We start from the raw sequence: 21,990 nt of genomic DNA on the forward strand, positions 1-21,990 counted from the left end.
TCTGAGGAGAATGTAATAAGACACCAAGACTTCATTTTAACCTACACGGAGAAAAAGATATCGCACAATGATATCGCAAAATCTCTATATTGCAAAAAAGCGCAATATGATAACATACGTTGGACCTGTAACTGTTAATGGTTCAATATATTTCGGCGAAAATTTCACTGAGGTTAGGAAAATAATTCTGGACTCGTCGACTGCGTCGCTCTGAAGTGAGCAAATTTCAGTAAAACATGTATAATCAGCGACATAAAACTATTATAGTTAGCTATTATAATGCGATAATTACGATATATAGCGCAGGAATTACGATATATATTGTAATTTGTGCGATATAGTTTTTTCAGTGCAACAGTCATTAAAATAATAAAAAATCAATACTTCATTTCAACCCAACAAAAATGTAAGACATAAAAAAAATCCTTTTTCTAAATTAGAAATAAAAATTGACAAATAAAAATTTTTTTCTCAAACTCAATAGAAATGTTTAAAAGAAAAGAAAAAAACAAAAAATATTGTTTTTCAATACAGGAAAAATGTGTTAAAAATGTTCTTCCTTTCAAATTTACATAAATGTTCAAAAGAAAATAAGTGTCTTTTCCAGCTTAGTAAAACTTGTAACAACAAAATCTTCTTCTTTCCAACTTGATAATAAATTGGGCTCTTGCACTTTAGAAGAAAGATTGAAAATAAAAAGTTCCCCCTTTCAGCTCAATAAAAATGCAATTTTTCCAACTTGATCAAAATGATTAAAACGAACATCCTTAAATTTAGAAAAAATTGAGCACCAAAATTGTCTTAAAGACCTTAAAGACCAAACTTTCCTTCTTTCCAACTCTATAAGAATCTGGAATATATAAAATGTCCCTCTGTCAACGGAAAAAAACCCGAGTTTTAAACTCAAAAAAATGTTAAAAATATGAAAATATCCTGCCTCCAACTTAATTAAAGCGTAGAAAACAAAACATTTTCGTATCGCTTAGCGTAAAAAAATCGAGAAAAAAACTAAATACCAAAATTTATTCACTGCCTTTTGAAATTATCACTTATTTTTAATTGATAATTTTGAGACGTTTTTTCATTCAAGTTTTATTCTATTTTAGAAGCTTTAATTTATTTTTGTTTTAGTCTTTGAAACTGCATTTGAAAATTCGTTAAATGGAAAGTGTACGCCTAAAAATGAAGGTTTAAAATGGAAAAGTTTGAACGTAAAGATTATGAAAAATTATATTTTTCTCCTTATTCTGAAGAGAATATTTTTTGTGATCCTGATGAAAAGTAGAAAATGTTTAAGACCCCCGGGGAAGGAAATACCGAAATTTTGTATTTTCGATATCCCCTAATGGCCCCTTAAATAGTAACAAACTATCATATGGTAACAACAAAATTATTAATAAAATATCTACGTACTTATATAGATATTATGCTTAAAATTTTAAATAACTGAGGATTTTCTTATAAATGGATAACGTTTATAAATTTGTTTTGTTCCAGTTAATTTATTGTATGACGATTGGAACATTTGCGAAGCCACAGGGCTTTTTCACTATGGGTGTCACTGCAGGTTTGGCTTACGAATTACCTCATGAAAATACAGTGAAGTTCAGAAAACCTGCCGAAGTTTATCATCGTAGAAGCAGAAGAGAATTATACCACAAGGTGGCGCTCATGTTGAGAACGTGAGTTTATTGCAGTAAACTCAGCTTTCTTTCAAATTGCATGATGTAAATCTAAAGTACGCTTCATAACCTAAGTGAAGGGAAAAATTAATCGAAAGCTCCAGTCTCGTAAACAAAGGATTTCAAACGACAATGGCTCAAGGAGCAAGCAAAATTTAAATGAATTACGACTTCAGCAAAGAATAAAAAGTACTAAGTATAGGAATGAGGCTTGCGATTTTTTTCTTCTCTTTATGCAGAGGAGAAAAAAACAGAAACGGTAAATTCCTATATCTCGAGAAGAATAGAAATTGATAAAAGGGAAATAATGGAACAAATTCTTTGAATTCATTTAATGAATATTAAAGTAGAGGGGTAAATAAAGTTAAAAATTGGTTTTATAAAAAAATAGGCAAATATAATTTACTGTTAAATATTTGCGTCCCACGCTTTTATTTTTAGTTAGTTTATTATTAGTTTAATATTATGGCAATATAATATTATTAATATTATATTGGGTATGACTGTCAATCGAACAATAAAAAATGAGCTAAAACTATTTGATACTAGTAGGAGAATAATTTTAATTTAATTCTTAAAGTATTTTTACATTCGAGAATATTGATTAGGAAGTTCCCTGATGATAATGTTTAGAAGACTTTGCGATTTTTGTGAAATATTGCCTTGCAAGATTACAGTTAAATAGTGAATTGATAATTTTAAAAATCATTTTATATTTCAGACTTCACAATCAAGAAAAAATTCTTATTCTGTCCCCTATTTCAAAGAAATTTCCCCTTTTTCTCGTTTTCTCTGAGAATATTAATAGAATTTTATCAGAAAATGCACTTATTATACGTTAAAAGCTAACTTTTTGGATAAGAAGCCTAATGAATACACGTTCATTGTTGGAAATTCGCTTTTTTCTGTAGAAAATTAATCTCCTTTGTGAAAATATCATACTTTTTGTTTAAGAATTCAACTGCTTCGTTGAAAATTATTGCGAATTGGTTAAAGATTTATCCATTTTGTTTAAAATTCATCCCTTTTGATTAAAAAAATTGTTTTTGGTTGCTAATTAATGTATTTTGGTTAAAATATTAACGATAACAAGTTTATTTAAGAATTTATTTTGTTCTTGAAGATTCATTACTTTAGCTGAAATTTCAACTATTTAGTCGCAAATTAACTTTCTTCTTAAAAATTCACATTTTCTTCTTGAAAATTTAAAGATTTTGTAAAAAACTCATCTTTTTGTATGGAAAATTTAACAGCTAGCTGGAAATTTTGACTGCTTTATTGTAAATTAGGTTTTTCTTAAAAATTAATATTTTTAATAAAAATTGAACTATGTTATAAGAAATTCCTTTTTGTTGTTTGCAAAATCATTTTTGATTGCTTAAAATGTTAACTATATTATTTTTGGTAAAAATTTTTACTTTAAAAATGAAAAATTCAATTAGGTTTTTAATTTGAAAATATAAGGATTCCATTTAGATTGAAAACTTACCTTTTTTACTTGGAAATTTTCTAAAAAAAGGGACTTTTTAGCTCAAACATTTAATTATTTAAAAAAAAATTTTTTTAATTGTTTGAGGATTCAGCCCAGGGTCCAAATGTGGATCATTCTTAAAAAAGGTGAAACCCTAGCTAGGGAATCTTACGAATAATTTTGAGCGTTAAAAATGTTGAAAATTTGTTTTTACTAATTATATCTTAGTTGATCTGTTATTGAACCTTGGCCCTAAAGCAAATATGAATGTAAATATATTACTAAATACTGACAAATAATAAACATTTTATAAAGTTATTAAAAATATTTTACTTTTACACTAACTGGTAAACTATTATCAATATTTTATTTTCTATTGCTTATTGAATCAAATCTTTTTTTAAAAGACTTCAATTAAATCTTACATTTCCTCTCATGAAGGTATATTTACTGACGTTGTAGATATTAGATAGTCATAATACAGGAAATTCAAATTTATTGAATATTATTTTGCTTTGAAAATGTAGTCATATTAACTTACTGAAACTTTATTCTATTGTGAACATTTTGTGAAAATGTTGTGTTAACTGAGCTGTGAAAAGAAACGTCAGAGTTAATAAACATTTAAAAAATATTTTTTTGCTGCATAATAGTGCTGCACCTTACAATAATTCAGATTCAAAATTTAATTCCTAAGTTCACTTAAACATTTCACAAAATTCGGTTTTATAGAAAGTCAATTCACGCTACAATTACAGTGTTACGTATTTCAACTGTAAGTCTTTGAGTTTTTAAGAGCCTTTCCCCCACCTATCTTAATTAATGATTGGAAACTTAATTTTTTTCTCAAGTTTTTTTAAACAAAATAAAGCGAGATGATTAGGCATGCGCTGTTAAATTATAACGCCTTCTTAAGAAATAATAAAGTAGTTGAACTATCGATCAAGTTGTTAAATTTTCAAACAAAGAGAATTAAAACTTTCAACTAAGAAGAATTATTTTGTACCAAAAAGGCGTATTTTTAGCAAATTACATAAAATTTAATCCAAAGAAACAATTTTTTAAATTGAAAAGATAATTTTGCCCAAAAATGGAAGAGTTAAATTTTTAGTACAAAAATTAATTTTTAATTGAAAACAAAATTTCTACAAAGCAGTTGAATTTTTTACCCTAACATTTGGAGTTTGAAGAAAAAAGTTAATCTTGAACCAAATAGTTAAAATATCAGATTAAATAATTAATCGTTAAGCCCAAAAATAAATATTTGATGAAGTTGTTTAATCTGTAAACAAAAAGATGAATTTTTCCACTAAATTTATGATTTTTGACTGAGAAATATTTGTAACAATTGATGCCACAAGAAAACTTTAATTTTATATAAAAAACTGTCAAATTTAACCCAAAAAAATTCAAATATTCAACAATATAATTGGATCGGTGGCGATCAAAAGGAGATACGCCCGAAAAGCCGTTGTTTTAGTTGGCCATATTTGTTTCAGGTCAAATTAAAATTTTTTAATAACATATACCAATAGCAAATTTTATTGTGCATATTTTTAGTGTTATAAATAATTGAATGCCTGATATTTTCCAAAAAACTTCCTTGAATCCTAAAAAAAGTTCAGGTGACCGTTAATTAAAATTTTCTTAAAATTCGTTCGACTCTCAAAGCGTTTGAAACTTCCAATGTCTAATTTACGCTATGGGAAGAATAAAAATCGTTATAAATTTGTAGTGCCACTTCATTGAAATTCTATAAATACCGTTAGTTTCGTTATATGATGGTGGATATTTTCTAAAAATGTTTATCACAAAATTGTTATTATTGTAGAACTTATGGAGAGCTGAACACAAAAAATTCGTATTTTGCGATTGCAGAAAAAGTAACAGTTTCTTGATTATTTCAAAAACTAATAAAGTCATCACATTCATTTATAGGACTTAAAATATGCAAAATAAAATTTGCTATTGAAATATGTCATTAAAAAATTAAAATTTGATCTGAAAAAATATGGCCCAGGAGCCAACTAAAGCGACCACGTTTCGGGTGTATCCCCTTTTGATCGCCAGCAGTTTAATTAAGTCATTAATTCAAAAACATTAATATTTAACTAAACAGTTCAATTTGCAGCTAAAAATTTATAAATTTTTAACTAAAAAATTGAAGCAAAAAATGTCAATAAAATTGTTTAAATTCCAAGCCAAAAATACACTTAAGGCCCTGAAGAAATGATAAAGTAGTACGTTTGTAAAACTATACATTAATTGTTCTTAACACTTTTTATTTTCTGAAGCTAATTTTCTTAAGGTTTCACGTTTATTTAATTAACAGAGTTTAGATTTGAAATGTATGTTGGTTCGGTAAGTCTATAAAATATTAGTAAGGTTTGTAATTAGTAGCTTCTTTGAGAGATTAGCAGACTTAAAAATATCTTACGTAAGAAACTTTATTTAACACGTACTTTTCCCTTCTTCATTGAATAAGGATTAAAAAATTGACAAAAATCCGCCCTCTCAAAAGATTGTACGGAATTTATGCACGGTCCAAAGTTTAGGCTAAAAATTGATTACTATCCATATAAACTTTTTTTTGTCCCACTAAGCATTGTTCCAATTTATTTCATGGTCACTGTAAAGTACCAATTTAAGATCAAATGTAAGCTGAAGCGAATAATCGAATTGGTTAGGGTGGTCGTTAATACCAAATCTAATTGGCCTGTAGTCATTCAGTAATTGCTACGATTTCCCGTTCCTAAACTCTGGGATGGTAGCTAGGCATTAGATGGCCTACTCATGTTTCAAGAAGCTATTATCCATTGCAGGAAATGCCTTGAGGATAGAACAATTATTATACAAACTTAGCTTCTGAACATTACCGGAATTATTAGAAAGTGTAGTTCATAGCAACAAGGCTAATTAACATTAGATTCATAAATAATGTTCTTCCTCGTAGACAGGGCAAAGACGGCAAAGCTTGCGTATTAAAGGCCCTTTGTAATGCTGGGAAACGGAACAGCTCGAAGTTTGGAAAAGGATCCTTTATGGAAGAGATCCTACACTCCATATTCACGTGAGTTTTGCATAACTTTGAATTCCGAGTTTAAATATTTTATGTATGCGTCCAACAGCGAATTACTTTCGCTCCAAGGGACCTAACACTCTAATGAACGGCGCGAAGAGCCATGCCCAGTTTTTTGCATGCGCAAGAAAATTATAGAAAACTGATTATTGTATCGCTGAAGCGACAACAAAAATAAATATGCGTTTTCTGCATTTAATGCGATTATTTTGGAATCACAAATTTCCAATCAACCAATAGCCGTCTGCCTTGGTGCGCAGGGACAAACTGGTATTCTTTAAACTATGTTTCTGCTAAGGGGAGCAAAGTTTGGGAAGGAAGAAGGCTTAACAAATTGAAAGAAAAATACAACGAATCCAATCGTTACACGTCCTTTGTTAATTAGATTTTTGTTTTCGAGTAGTCCGTTTCGGAAAAGCGGTCTGGGTACATGTAGTGTAGACCCAGGATAGGCGACAACGTTCTAAAATCGAATGAAATTTCAGTGTATTAAATTGTGTTCTAAGTTTACTTTTCGTGACTGAATTTTCTAAACTTTTCATATTTTTTAAGCTTGATAAGCTTTTGCACAATTTTAAAACACTGTCGTCTATCCTGGGTCCACAGGTACCCATAACGCTTTTCCGAAGCGCACTACTCGGAAGCGGGTAGTGAATTAATAAAGGGCTTACCCATTAAATGCGCATTGTGTATACACTAATTGGTAAGTAAACAAATATTATTTCAGTTTCGCAAAATATTTTTTTTTGCATTAAAAAGGCGATTTTATACAATATGTTTTGTTTGCATAAAAGTTTCAAAATAAGGGTTGAAAAAGCTTTTTCAACCTCTTATATTTGTGGTACTTGCGGACCCACGCGGACGGAGGAAGGATGCCAGAATTTGGTGGACGGCTATGCATTAAAAAAAACTATAAATTACATTTTTTGAGTTACATATCTTTCCCTGATATGTTCATATTTAGAATTTTTAATCGTAATTTCTTTCAGTTAAAAGTAAAAGTTATAAATTGGGTGAATAACAAATTGTTTTTTATGTGTCGTGCAGTGGAAATTCTTTTATACACGAGGCTACACATTTCTAAAATTATTACATAATTTATAGTAAATTATCGAGAATAGTAATTTACGCTGCAAATGGCTTAGGGTAGTTGTGCCAAAAATTATTTCTCTGGAACGAAAAAGTTTTCTATTATTCAAACAACTGAAATAATAATAATATTATCAGGCATGTCTCATAAAAAGAAAAAGATTCATTTTTATGAAATGATTTTGGAAATTAAGAAAAAAATGATTTAACAATACTTTTTGCATATTCGATCAAATTCACATACAATTTTTCAAAATAATTGATTCCATATCGCATCTTAAGCTTCAAAAATTGTTAAGTCCTATTGGATGAAAATTAATGGAAAAACAATTTGTCATTGAAACAAATATGTAACAAGAGAAAGGTGTTGAAATTTCGGGAATTTATGCGGCTATCATCGACTTCAGCGATTTGTAAAGCTTTTATGACCAACACAAATATTGTTTTCTACATTCACGTCGTTTTTATTGATCTCAAGAATTTTTGAAAAAAGATCTCAATTTTCAAAAGTAACGTTCAAAAATAAATATCGCTTTTTTGGATACCCGACTATGCTTTTTTGTTATTTCTGAGACTTAAAAGGAATCTGAGCTTTTTTCATTTCATAAGCTTAGTTCAAAAAGTGCACCGACAATTGTTTATTTATGAAATTAAAATGTAATAGTTTTTGACAATATCTTCTGTTTGAAGAAATATAAGCATTTGTTGAAGAAAATAAATGTTTAAATTAAAAAAGTTATGGACTAAAATAAATTCTACTTTTTTTTAAATTTCGAACATCGACGATCCCGCACGATCGTTGACGACAATTGTTTATTTATGAAAATTAAGAACCTTAGCGCGTCCCATGATACCGAAGTTCGTTTACGATCTTCACAATGTCTGATGGTCGAAATTTAAAAAAAAAAAGTAAAAATTCATTTTTGACTTTGATTTTTTAAGGTTAAATATTAGTTTTTTCAAAAAAGAAGGCATCCTAAAAATTCTACTTCCTGCATATTCTCATAGACATAAAATTGTGAACCAGCTTTTGGACCTGGAAACATAAAAAAACGTTCGAAAGTTGATTGATATAAAATGATTTGTGATGATAATTAAAATCGCTTAATTAATAAGAAAGTAATAGTTTAAAAAATAATAATTATGCAATTGATTAATGATTAATAAGCTAATGAATAAAACATTTTACATTTTTCATTTGAAAATTCTGTGTAAATAAAGCTACAAGAAAATAAAAATGATGACCAGTATGTCAAAAAATACATGATCATCGTTTAGCGAGGGATTTTAGGTTATTTCGGTAGAGGAGTGTGGGTAAAAAATAAAAAACCCATACGTAACTATCATGGAAGAAGAGGGGGGCGTGCTTAAAATTGATTGATCGAAAAATAATGTTTATTAATTTTTTTTTTGAAACTTCACTAAATCGGCTTTTTCGTAAAGAAAATTACAACTTTGATTTTTTGGACCCCCATAATGTTGCACGCTATGCGATTTACAAATAGGGCCCCCCGCGCAAGTTTTTATTTTTCAAGCCATGAAGTACCTCTATGAAAATTTGGGTAAAATACACTGCCCTGCAAAAGTTTGGATTCACTTAGAAAAATCGTTTTTTGTATTTATCGCTTTAATTATACTGGAGCTAAGCAAATGTCTCTTTAAAAGGTTTATTGTTTTCGAAATTCAGTTTAAAATAAGTTCAGGGTGAAGCTAATTTGTCTAGTTTTTAAGTGGATATTGCAAAAATAGTGTAAATTTCAATGTTTTCTCAAATTTTCAATAACTTCCGAAATAGTCAACGTTTTTCAATGTCCTTGGGCTTATTTTGAAGCTTTTTTCACCGTATCACAACAGCTTACGAGTATGAATCGTAAAAAATTTCTTTCGAAGTGCAAGAACTTGAAGTTGTAATAAAAAAATTGGTAAAATTGAAATATTATTTTTAGTAACAAAAATATTTTTGTAAAATATATGAAACGTATAATCATGAATTTTCTATGTTGTTTCCCCAAAATATATATTTATTTAACTTTTATTCTGATTTGCCTACAGATAAGATGTTTTCAAATTTATCCAACTTTTTTATTACAACTTCCAAGTTCTTGCAATTTGAAAAGAAGTTTTTACGATTCATACTCGTAAGCTCTTGTGATACGGTGAAAAAAGCTTTAAAATGAGCCCAAAAACATTAAAAACGTTGACTATTTCTGAAGTTATTGAAAATTTAAGAAAACATTGAAATTTACACTATTTTTGCAATATCTACTTAAAACTAGTGAAATTCTCTTCATACTCGGCTTATTTTAAACAGAATTTCGAAAACAATCAACCTTTTAAAGATACATTTCTTTTAGCTCCGGTATAATTAAAACGATAAATACAAAAACAAAAAACGATTTTTCTAAGTGAGCCTAAACTTTTGCAGGGCATTGTATATTTTAAAGCAGTATTTTTAGGAATTTTGTTTCAAATCAATGAAAGGTGTATCATTAAAACATAATCTAAAAAAAAAATAGGTTTGAAAACATTTTTTTTCTCCTATTTTTTTTTTTCATCAAAAATTGTGTTTAAGTTAGTTTTATTGATGACTTTTACATAATTATATTTCCATCGTCAAAATCGGTTCAGCCGTTATTGAAAAGAATCATTCTCCTTATTTTACTGGCCCTCTTTATAATGCCCGCAAAAGTTCAATTTAAAAGTTCTTCTTTTCTTTGAAGGCATTTGATCTCACCCTGATATTCATCTATTACATTCATATAAACTCGATACTTGCGGGGGAAATTTCAGTATGATTATCCTCTAGGCCTTTTGACTTTTAAGGTGGATTCGCTACAGAAATAATGCCCCAAATTTAATTTTTGTTTCGATTTTTATTTTAATTATATAAAATAACAATACGTTTTTAATTTCATATAATTTTATTTCAGATTGCCAACCGGTTCTTATCACATAGACCCAAAAACTGAGTACGAAGCAGCTTACGAATCAGCAGTTGATTGCGAGCAAGCATTTCGTTCGTGTCCAGAATCAGTATTGATCTGACAGAAGGTATTTCTTTGCAAAAGAGCCGAGTAGTATAAAATACAAATTCCATTTCGATAAGTCTGGTTGAATCAGGTAATTTTAATTTCGAAAAGAAGACCTGCACCAGTATTCCATTCCTTTACTTTATTTTTTCCGTCCTTTAGGATTATTTATATTTCGCTCAAGCAGAAACAAATAAAAGCCAATTATAAAGACGAGTACTGAGATATTATTATTTTCGGATCAGTAATTCTGTAAAGAAAAATTATATATTTTATCAATGAATTTGAAAATAGAATAGAGGTTTCAGGCGCGTGAATATAATAGAATTTTCAAGCTTTATTGTATCGTAAATACTTGGAAGCTGTATTCTCTTCACAATAAAGAGATTCCGCAACGTCTGGATTCTTAGTCGTAAACTAGAAGATTCAAGAGAATTTTAAACAATTTCAAGGAGTAACTTTAAGAATAAGTTATTGATTTTGAAACAATAGTTACTGATTCATAATAAATATTTAAAGGATTGCAAAAAAATAATTTCAAGCAGGGTATTCAGCAGATTTTGAAAGATTAGAAAAGACATCAAATAATTTATATAAACTATATACAATTTTTTTAATTTTTAAAGGTTTCAAAGATTTACCATTCTAGTAGATAACGTCAAAGAATAAATGTCACTTCGTATAGAATTTTCAGACGATTCCCCAGAAATCATAAATTTTTCTAAGTTTATAAGAAGAACATTTTTCAAGGGTTTAACTCCAACATCTCGACTAATTTTTGGATATTTTAAGAGCTTGAACTTTTCCAAATGTAAGTTTCAAATTAAAATTTTCCAAATTTAAATTATACAATTCGCTGGTAAATTTGACATCACGTGGTATTCACAATACTGCACAAAAATTGTCTGTATAAAATAATAAATTGTCCAAAAGACATTAATGCCTTGAACTACTACATACATTTTCATATCCATTCAAAATACTTTATTCATAAAAATGTATTATTTTCAGGGATTTGCAAAGCAATCAAGATTGACCTCCTGTTAATAGGATTTCTGAAGATTACTGACTGAGAAGGAAGGTTGATTCTGTGAAGAGATGGATGGTTAATCTTCAAGGTTGCACTAATATTTTAAATGCCGCAAAGCTTTGCAGATTTTATTATAAAAAATAAATACCTGCTATAATTACTTGCGAAGAATGAATTTATCAACCTCGATATTCAAGTTTAGATTTTTTAAAAACCAGAGCTTTGTATCTTCAATTTGCAAAAATTTTATGTAGAAATACAATACAAACTGTACACAAAAGGCTTTGAACAACAATAAAGTAGATTTTAATCTACATCAAAATATACTCATTTTGGTAGATAATTTAAGCCTTTCAGAGCATTTTAATTATCTTCCATGATAATTTTCCCCTTTATGGAATGAAATTCAATATTATACGTTCGTCATCCCACCTATATTAAAGCAGTACCATAGAATGTCAAGCGGAGAAACCAGTTGAGTTTTTAGTGAAATGCGAGTTTTTAACTTTGTCTAATGTATGACTAAATATCACCATAACTTGATAATTGTTGTCATACTGTTACAAATATGCTTCCGTTAAGAAAAACACAATTATTGGTTTTCGCAAAGGATGACTTTAATTTCTTCCCGAACGTCTTAAAATCACCAGGAAGAATCCTTCTGTAATTATATGGAAAGTATATTTAAAAGTTTGTTAGTTTTTGTAATTGTTAGACTTGCTTTGCAGTATGAAGTTTGTCAAGATTATACAGGTTTGAATAAATTTGATTTGAGGTCACGGGGTTTTCATATAAAAATAAGAGAGCGTTGAAATTTCCAAAAGGAAGTGCATTTGTGGTACGTTTCTGTATAATATCGAAATGTTTCGAATTAAAATTATTTAAATCCATTCTATTATTTTTATTTATATTTGTTTTCTTTTCATGTCAAAATTTTTGAATAAAAACTATTTAAATAATCATTTGAATTGATTCTTTCCAAACGAAGCTCAAAAAATACATTTTACACCAAAAATAATTCTAAACTGTATTCTATTGATGACATTATCGTCAATGAAATCTATACCAATAACGAAATTTACTTGCATTCAGATTCACGAACTCGACGTTATTTGGCCAATATTAAGTGCAGATGATAAACCAAAGCCGGAACCAAAACAGCAAACAAAATTAAAGCTAACGTACCCTATGAGGAAAAAAATTATCGCAAGCCTTATTGGAAGAATTGTGGCCATCGTAAAGAATTATACTCTGCTCTAGAATTGGCCTTGGGAAAGTAAGTCGACTTGAAAAATTATTATTCCTGATTTCAATAAGTAACATTACAATAACAAAATTAAAACTTGCTATCCAAGTCTATCTTTAAAATGATCACAAAAAAGGTATTTCGTTCTTCAGCAAAAAAATACCTACCAGGCAAAATTTCCATTCCCTGAACAATTTGTGAAGTTAACAAACTTCTAACTCCTCCAGGGATTCAATGATCGAAGACCTCTTGCGAGTGATTCTTAGGAAAGGATATTAATGATACAAACTTTTTTTTTAAATTTGGTCCATAAACTAAAAGACTTGGTAAGAAAATTATTTGCTTTCAGTAATTCTATCAAATAAAAAAAAGGACGGACGATTGTGTCTTGGCACATATCGTAAAGGAGGATTGTGATCTTGCTTATGCTTGTCCTTTTTCTCTACTGAATTTCTTTTTAAGTTATAACAGCAACACTAATGGTTGAAATATGATAATTAAAAGAACGCTAAATTAAAAAATGATACAATATGTATAGTATATTTTTCACTATCTTTGTTACGTCCGTTAATCATAATCATAATGATAATGAATCTACTAATAATAACCCTACCGAAGGTGTTCCGTGTTGATGCCGCAGTAGGGCTTGAGCTCTCCCTCATGAATTTGACAGCAATGTTGGAGGTAGCATTGCTACTGACAGGGTTTTCCATGCCAAATAGGCTGATAACGAAGAGGAGAGGGACTAAGTAGAACACCAAAACCCATAAATAAAAGATGGAAAATATATTAAAGATTTTAAAATGCTTGTCGCTTCCCGAGGATCGTCGGCGCGCGCCCTGTAGCCACCGCTGGGGGCCACAGCATGCGGGACGGTGGCGATGGTGAGCTGCGAGATGGTCCGGCAGATCTCACTAATCAAACAGCTGGCCAGCAAGAACATCTGCGACAAACGTTAAGCAGTGGAACATCAACTGTGCCTGCTGAGGATGATTTGGCTAGCACTAACTATTTGCAGCCAACCACCAAGACAGAAATACCGTGGGAGAGCATCAATTGGGATACCACAATGAAAGAAGAATTGGTGCGTCTCTATCATGAAAGTGCGAAGTTTGAAACAAACAAGGAAAAAAAATACAATTTAAGAACAAAATTTGCTGCAAAGTATCCTAATATACAAAACGTCGCACTAAGAAATCTTATCGCTAAGGTGAAAGACATCAGGACTAATCTACATGTTACAGAAGACCGAGCAATGGAGATTAAACAACAGGTTGATTTGGCGTGGAAAAACGACGGCAATGAACATCAGTTAGAGAAAGCCGCGATAAACGGTCAAGCAGAAGCAATTGATGTTCTTCCTCAACCTATTGATCCTCCAACACCACCACATCCTCCAGAGGCGGATGACCTTATACAACCAGAGGCAGCAGCAGAGGTTCAGCAACCAAAAAAGCGACGAAAATGGACATATTATATGAACAGAGATGTTATGCGCCTTTATTTTTTGGCAGAGAAATGTGGGCAAAGTGTGAGGAGAGAACATCATAGACTCTTCTTACTTAAATACTTAGAGCTAGCCAAAAAAATAAATGAGCAGAATCTGGCAGATCAAAAACGCTCAATATCTGTAAACAGACTTCTTTCGGTTGTTGAAATAGCTGCTTTAAAAATGGAAGTCCAACAGCACCTTCCTATTGATGAGCTCGCCTTCGAAGATGTAGATAACGAAAACATGATGGATGCTGAAGGCACAGGTGCTAGGGATAATGAACATCATGCACCGGATCCATTAGAACCTCATCCGGATATTACTAACGATGATGTGGATAAGGAAATATCAGAAGAACTACAGCTCTCGGAATGGAATTTTGGTCATGATTTACTAGAAATCAGATATGTAGAACCAACATTAAGGCATTATCTGCCAAAAATGAACATCACAAATGATCTGCGTGCACTAATAGCACATCTCGACAGCAAGGTTTCATCTACGTATTTGAACGTAGCACAAAATTCGTTAGAGCTGCAAACTCTTGTATACTGTGCAGCTGTGGCAACCGTTAGAACGTTGGGCAGGAAAGCTAGGCCTGCAAATGCAGTTTTTGTCCCAGCAAAGGATTGAGATCCACCGTGGAAGATCAGGTTGGATATGGATGTCAGCAAAGTAAGGTGCAAATTGGGCCGATTAACTCAATATAAAAAAGTAAATAGAACCAGAAAGCTGATGAACCATGTTACTAAAATCATCCACCCTCGGCACATCGAGACAGTAAAACCAGAAATATTGGATGAAATTTTAGACTCTCAACGACAGAGACTTAATGTTCTTACTGCCAGACTGCGTCGGTACAAGAAAAGTAATGCACGAAGGCAACAAAACCAAAACTTTCAGACAGATGAAAGAAGGTTCTATCGTGAACTGAGAGTAAAGCCAAATAACCACCAAGGCACCGAAGTCCCTCAATTGGAAGATATGACTAACTACTCGTCGTGTGTTTGGGGAAAAATGAACAGATCCAATTTGGACACTGCGTGGTTCAAACTGGAGGAAGCAAGGGCAAGCAATAGCCCAGAAATGCATCTGACAAACATCACAGCTTTGGATGTTTCAGTTGTCTTGAAGAGGGCAAGTAATTGGAAAGCTCCAGGTCCGCACATGGTGCAAAACTTCTGGTAGAAGTACCTGACGAGTGTGCATTTTGCGTTGGCAAGGTGTTTCCAGAAGATAATTGAACACCCAGATTTAATGTCAGGTTTTATGCTCCAAGGTACTACGTATATGATACAAAAAAAAGCAGATACTCAAAATCAATCTGACTTTAGACCTGTAGCCTGTCTTACAACAATTTATAAATGTCTGACAGCTATCATTGCAGATAAGGTATATTCTCATTGCGACGAGAATGACATTCTTACAGAAGAACAGAAAGGATGTTGTGAAAACTCACGAGGCTGTAAAGATCTAGTCACTATATACGCTGTTGCCATGACTCAAGCGCGTAAGCATCAAAGGAACTTACACATGACATACATTGACTACAAGCAAACGTTTCCTTCCGTTCCGCATGACTATTTGCTTGAAGTCTTAAAACTTTACAAAATCTGTCCATGCATTATTGCCTTTCTAAGCCATGCGATGAGGCTCTGGGGTAGAAGAATCAAGTATTTTGATCATGGACAACCAAGGATAACTAGATCAATACGCTTTACGACGGGTATATTTCAAGGAGACTCCTTCAGCGCACTATGGTTCTGTTTAGCATTGAATCCATTGAAGAAAACACTAAATCGCATATCTCATGGGTTCAGAATTCATGATAATGAGGATGATCATCAAGTGACTCTTCTTCTTTGCATGAATGACCTGAAGCTGTACGCTAGTTCAGGACAGAAACTGCAGCAAGTGATCGATGTCACAAAGCAGTTTTCCAAGGATATCCACATGGAGTTCGGACTAGATAAATGCAGAACAGTGCATTTAATCAAAGGGGAATTAGGGACCGCAGAGTTAGAGAACGAGTTCGAAAATGACATCGAGGCAATGGCTGCAGGCGAATCATATAAATATCTGGGTTCATAAAATGGTCTAACATCGACCTTAAAAAGTTAAACAGAATTGTTCGCGTAGAAATGACGAAGCACCGAAAGTACCACAGAAATTCAGTGATTGAAAGGGTAGTTCTACCACGACATTTATGGGTTAGGGGCGTTGTAGATGTCAAAAAACGGTGTGAGTCACAAGTTATACAGTTACGAGACTACTTTAACAGTAAACGATATGTTGCGCTTTACAGAACCATCTGTCAAGCGGATCTTGAATACACGCCCTTAAATTTGTCCTCAGATGGGGGCTTGAATATCAGGGCAGAAACCCTAGAGGAATTAGAAATACGATGGAGGCAGACAGCCATCCATGGCGAGCACTCAACACGTTAGATCAAAGAGAAGTACATAGTGAGGCATCTAATATTTGGCTAAGAAAGGATGTTCTGTATCCAGAGACGGAAGGATTCGTCATTGCAATAGAGGACTAGGTTGCCAGCACCAGGAATTATCGCAAACACGTGTTACATTAAGACGTGGTTGACCGGTGCCGATTATGTGGAGATACCAACGAATCCATCGAGCACATTATTGATGGCTGTCGCGTAATGGCTCAGAGAGAATATATGCACAGACATAATGATGTAGCGGGCATTATACATCAACAACTTGCCCTAAACCTATGACTCTTCAAAGAATGGGTGCCCTTCTATAGATACATTCCAATGCCTGTTTTATAAAGCGAAGATTACATCTTATATTGGGATGTTACTATCCAAACGGATCATTACATCCAGGCCAATCGACCTGACATCGTGATGCGAGAAAAAAAGGTGGAAGAGTCTATATCATCGACATTGCTTGTCCGCTTAACCGAAATTTGTAGTCAACCTACACAACCAAGATCCACAAGTATTGCGAGTTAAGGCATAAAGTAAAGACCATATGAAGGAATGTGAATCATGCATCCATTCATCCCAATGTAATTTCGGCTACAGGCAATGTGCACGTAAGATGCACGGAACATCTTGAACATTTAGGAGTTAGTAGGGTATTGGCAGCAGCTCAGAAGGCGGTTTTATTAAACACCTGTCGCATTGTAAGAAACTTTCTTGATCATCAGGAAGCGAGCGACTAAAAACCCGTGGAGTGCAGATGGTAGCTCTAAGAAATCATCCAGAGGTGACTGTTGGCACCTCAAACGCTCGTGGCCGCTCGCAATTGTTTACCTACAACATCATCGCAGGAGGTTTCAACCATCGTATTAAATTATTTGAATTAACTCATAACATTCTTATCTCATCAGTCACTTGACTTAGTCCGTGGCTATGATGTATCATCGGGTTTACTTGAGTAAAAGTTTAATAAAAACACATAATAATAACTCTGCAGGGAGCCTCGGTGGCTCAGTTGGTTAGACACTCGGACTTCACATCAGTGGTCCGGGGTTCGATCCCTGAGCCGGTACCTCTAGAAATTTTTCAATGTACATTTACTGAGGTTCTGGTGGTTTGGAACCCACCTTAAGTTGTAGGTACCTCCATCGCGTACTTGACTGCAACCCAGTCCGTCAATGATGGGGTAAAAACCAGGCTTTAGCCAATATGTCTGGGCAGACTGCTCTCATCAGATCACTTGATTACATTATAAAAATGCGTCCGTGACAGCCCAGTGCAAATCGATCAAATAAAAATCGAACTCTAACCAAAAATGCCTTCGACATATTGGGCAGAATAAGCCTGTGACAGCATTTCAACTCAGAAATGTTTTTTAATAATAATAATAATAATATTATTAAAAGTGTAATAACATTCGACGAATATTACTTTAAAACCGAACAGTAGACAGTCAGTAACTGATTTAGTTTGTTAATATAATTCAAGATGAAGTTCTTGGCCTTTTTAAATTTCTAATGTTACAACTGCTTGAACTTGTTTTCGCTATCTTGGTCCGTAATTTAATTCATTATAGCACACGTGTACTTAGTCGGTGTATGTTTAATTAAAATTTAAGGATCGTTCCTTCTGTGATAATATAAAAATTAGAAAATAAATGTCATTATTATTTTTATTAAAATATTTCTAAAATTCGTATGCTCAATTCAAATCAAATAGCTACTATTCCTATTGAAAGGCAAAAAATATGAAAACCTGACGAGATTTTTTTTTATCTACATAATTTCACAAAGTTTTCATCATTTTTTTTTCTTCAATACATTCTTAAAGTTTTATTGACTTGTCTAATTTATTCAATTTTAAAAATTATATTTAGTTTAGAACTATTGGAAAAATTTTCATGTCTCAGAGTATCTTTCAGACCCCACAATTTCCCCCTAGCGACGGGAAAGTTAATAAAATAACGTGTTTGCTAAGTTTTCCGAGTCGCTAAGTTCGAATCCAACATTTGGATTTTTCTGCAGTACCTCAGGATTCCCCTAGCCTGGGGGAAAAAGTGTAAAACCCAGAAAAACTTGACGTTTCCCAGAGTTTTTATTTTTGCACGAAAAAGCTGATATCTTTCCGTATTTTGAGTTCCTGAATTCATATCTGACATGAGAATTTTTCTACAGTGCCTCAGAATTCCCCTAGCCCAGGGGAAAAACTGGGAAACTGAGCAAATCTTGAGGTTTCACGAAGGCTTTATTTTCGTTAGGAAAACCATATATACTTTTGTACTTTGAGTTGTTGAGTTTATATCTGATGAGAATTTACCTACAGTACTGCAGAATTCCCCTAGGCTAAAGAGAAAAGTAAAAAACTGAGAAAACCAAGAGTTATCACGGAGGTTTTATTTTTGTATGGGAAAGCTGGTTTCTTTCCGTATTTTGAGTGACTGAGTTCAACTTTGCCATCAGAGTTATTCTGCATTGCCTCCAATTTTCCCCAGCTGGGTGAATTCTGAAGCAAAGTAGAATAATTCGGATGCCAGATTTTAACTCAGCTACTCAAAATAGAGAGAGATACCAGCTTTCCCGTGAAAAAATAAAACCTCCTTTAAACTGCTAGATTTTCTCACTTTTTGACTTTCGCCCCGCGGCTAGGAGAATTCGGAGGTACTATAGACGAATTCTAAAATCAAATATAAACTCAGAATTTAAAAATACGAGAATATATCAGCTTTAAATTTTGCTCAGTTTTCCACTTTTTCCCCTACTCTAGGGGAATTTTGAGATACAGTACAAAAATTTTAATTTTGTATTCGAACTAAGCGACTCGAAATACGTAGAAATCGTATTGTTTTAATAACTTTCCCGTGGATGAGTATTACTTTAATGGAGCCTTAAACATACGCGATTTCACAGTTTTTCCTAGGCAAGGGGGAAATTGTGGGTTCGAGGAAAAAATTCTGAGGCTGCATTTGTATTCAGAGGCTGAAAATCCATAGTGGTGACCTAGTTTAATATGAAGTTCACACCACTTTTGTTTTTTGAGGGCTTTGTAAATAAGTCGTATGATCTGAGAATGTCTTTACGATATCGCAAAGATACCGAAACGACATGGACATAGAATGTCGTAAAGTTGTCGTAAATATGTCGTAACGATGTCGTAAGGAAGTCGCCAAACTTTGTGCCCACTGGGTTGTCTAATAAATACTTTTTCTATTTATATCATGTACTATAAAGCACATGATTATTTTGAAACCTATGGAGATGTTACAAATTCATCTTGTCAATCTATAAGTGTCATTTAGTCAATTCAATATTAAAGGAGCACATAATATTACAAGAAATTATATGAGTTTGCATGGGATCACGCAATAGTACATAAGATTACTAAAGATTGCGTATAGTATTTTACAATATTACATGGGATTTTTAAAATGAACACGAGATCACATCAAATTACACGGAATAAAAATTAAAAGACGCAATTGAAAAAATTATATAAAAATTATTGATAGTATAAAGATGAATTGTGTCGTGTACACATGCCACTATTTAAGGAATCGATTTCAGAATAATTTTAGAAATATGATTTATGTCTTTTTGATTTGAATTGAACTAGTTGAGAGTTCAGTTTTTTGTGTTGACAATTAGTTTTTTAAATCGAAAATCTAATGACTCCATTTTAGGCTAAACATTTATCTTTTCGAGTCAAAAATTCAACTATTTCGTTGTAAATTCATCTTTATGGATTCAAAATTAAGTTTATGGTTGAAGATTCTTTTTTTCCGGTTTCAAAGTCTCCTGTTTTCCCATCTATTCAGCTTTTTACATTAAAAACCTAATTATTTTAGTGAAAAGTCGACTGTTTGCTTAGAAAATTGATCTGAATTTTTTAATTGAAGTATATGGTTAAAGATTAAAATATCTTCTTCAAAATTCCTTGTTTTCTTTGGTTTACACTGGTAGTTGATTCGATTTTTCTTTTGTTGAAAATGTTTTCCAACGGCACATTTTACTGTTCCATTTTTGGTTGAAAACTTAAGTTTTTTAATTAAAAATTCAAATGTTAAATTAGCTGTTTATGTATTTTGTCAAAAATCTGTCTTTTGGTACAAAATTAATTTTCATGGTAGAAAATAATTCTTGGTTGAAAACTCATTATTCAAATATTTTCTTGAAAGTTTAATTATTTTGTTGAAGTCATCTGTTTTGGTCAAGATGTAACTATTTCATTGGAAATTGGTGACGTGTTACAAAACCCTTTTGACGCTCCCTATTTTTAATATTATTTTGCAACTTTTTTTAAGTTTTGATTTGGTTTAGAAGCTAAGAAATATAGTTGCTTTTATCTTTAACAATCTTGGCACAAATTTCCGCTTCTGGGACATTAGGTTCACTGACAAGCACCAGTGTCATGACAGAGTAAAGCTTATCTCGTAGGACAGACACTTCTCTACAGGTATATCGAGTATGCTCAAAATCTATATGACTATACTGAAAGGGTCTAGGTTTACTGTGCAATGCCAGAACGACTACGTGGAACAAAGGCTAATCTCGACAAACCTGGTCTTACAGAATAGAAAGTGTCTACTATCAACCCTCCAGGGAAACCATTATGACTTCATGGTTCAGCCTCATCAGAACCAATGAGGAATAAATGCACTATATCATAATTATTTCATTGTATTTTCTTGCCCTAGATCTGTATACATAGTGTCCACACTATAATTGATGACCCATTTTTTCAAAGTGAAGAGAGGCCATCCTTTACCACTAAGGCACAGATAAAAAAGTTTTGTTTTAAACAAAGAAACAGCATCAAAATGTACTGAATCAAAGTTGAACCATAATTGGTTCATATTGAAAGCAATTAAATTACTTTTGAGTTCCAATATTGATTAAGAGAATTAAACATAAATGATGTTAAAATTGAGTTCGTATAAGAAAATGATAATGAGATAAATCCTTTAATCTCAAAATCTTTAAAAATCGGAATTAGCGATTTCAGATTACAGATTTCTTACTGTGATCTGATGGATTTCATGAGATCTCTCAAGCATCTTTTGATGATTTCTGACGAGACTTACAACTGTTTTTCTGTTACCTTTTGAGTTTCCTAAGTCATGGGATCTGCGAAATGTTGCATATCTAAATCTGATTTTGCACGTAAAGCACGCGGAATTCCTAAGATTTCTTATTGAAATATATTGCACTTACAACAAAGAAGTTAAGTTTAGAAAATAAAAATATGTACAACACAACGATATAAATTTGTTCAACCCAAAGTAACGATATTTAACGAAAAATAAATGATTTTTTAACTAAACGGCTGCAAGTGGGACGATGGTCGTGGGGGCTAAAGCGTAGGCTTTGGACCCACTCCTTCGGCTTGCGGGTTCGATTCCCGCCTCGCACTCTGGAAGAGTCTCGGTG

At 32.2% G+C, this 21,990-nt stretch overlaps 2 protein-coding genes across 2 annotated transcripts in view; both read left to right on the plus strand.

Moving 5' to 3' along the window:
- The window catches only part of LOC117168272, a 12,202-nt gene extending 724 nt beyond the window's left edge, over positions 1-11,478 (plus strand). Inside the window, exons 2-5 of the mRNA XM_033353781.1 lie at positions 1,498-1,682; positions 6,107-6,223; positions 10,252-10,372; positions 11,362-11,478. Coding sequence (XP_033209672.1) covers positions 1,498-1,682; positions 6,107-6,223; positions 10,252-10,366 — 417 coding nt within the window. The 3' untranslated portion in view covers positions 10,367-10,372; positions 11,362-11,478. The remainder of the gene's footprint in view (positions 1-1,497; positions 1,683-6,106; positions 6,224-10,251; positions 10,373-11,361) is intronic.
- Positions 11,479-14,298: 2,820 nt separating this feature from the next.
- The window catches only part of LOC117182746, a 27,510-nt gene continuing 19,818 nt past the window's right edge, over positions 14,299-21,990 (plus strand). Inside the window, exon 1 of the mRNA XM_033375851.1 lies at positions 14,299-14,383. Coding sequence (XP_033231742.1) covers positions 14,299-14,383 — 85 coding nt within the window. The remainder of the gene's footprint in view (positions 14,384-21,990) is intronic.

The sequence above is a fragment of the Belonocnema kinseyi genome, chromosome 2 (genome assembly GCF_010883055.1).
Source record: "Belonocnema kinseyi isolate 2016_QV_RU_SX_M_011 chromosome 2, B_treatae_v1, whole genome shotgun sequence".
NCBI lineage: Eukaryota > Metazoa > Arthropoda > Insecta > Hymenoptera > Cynipidae > Belonocnema > Belonocnema kinseyi.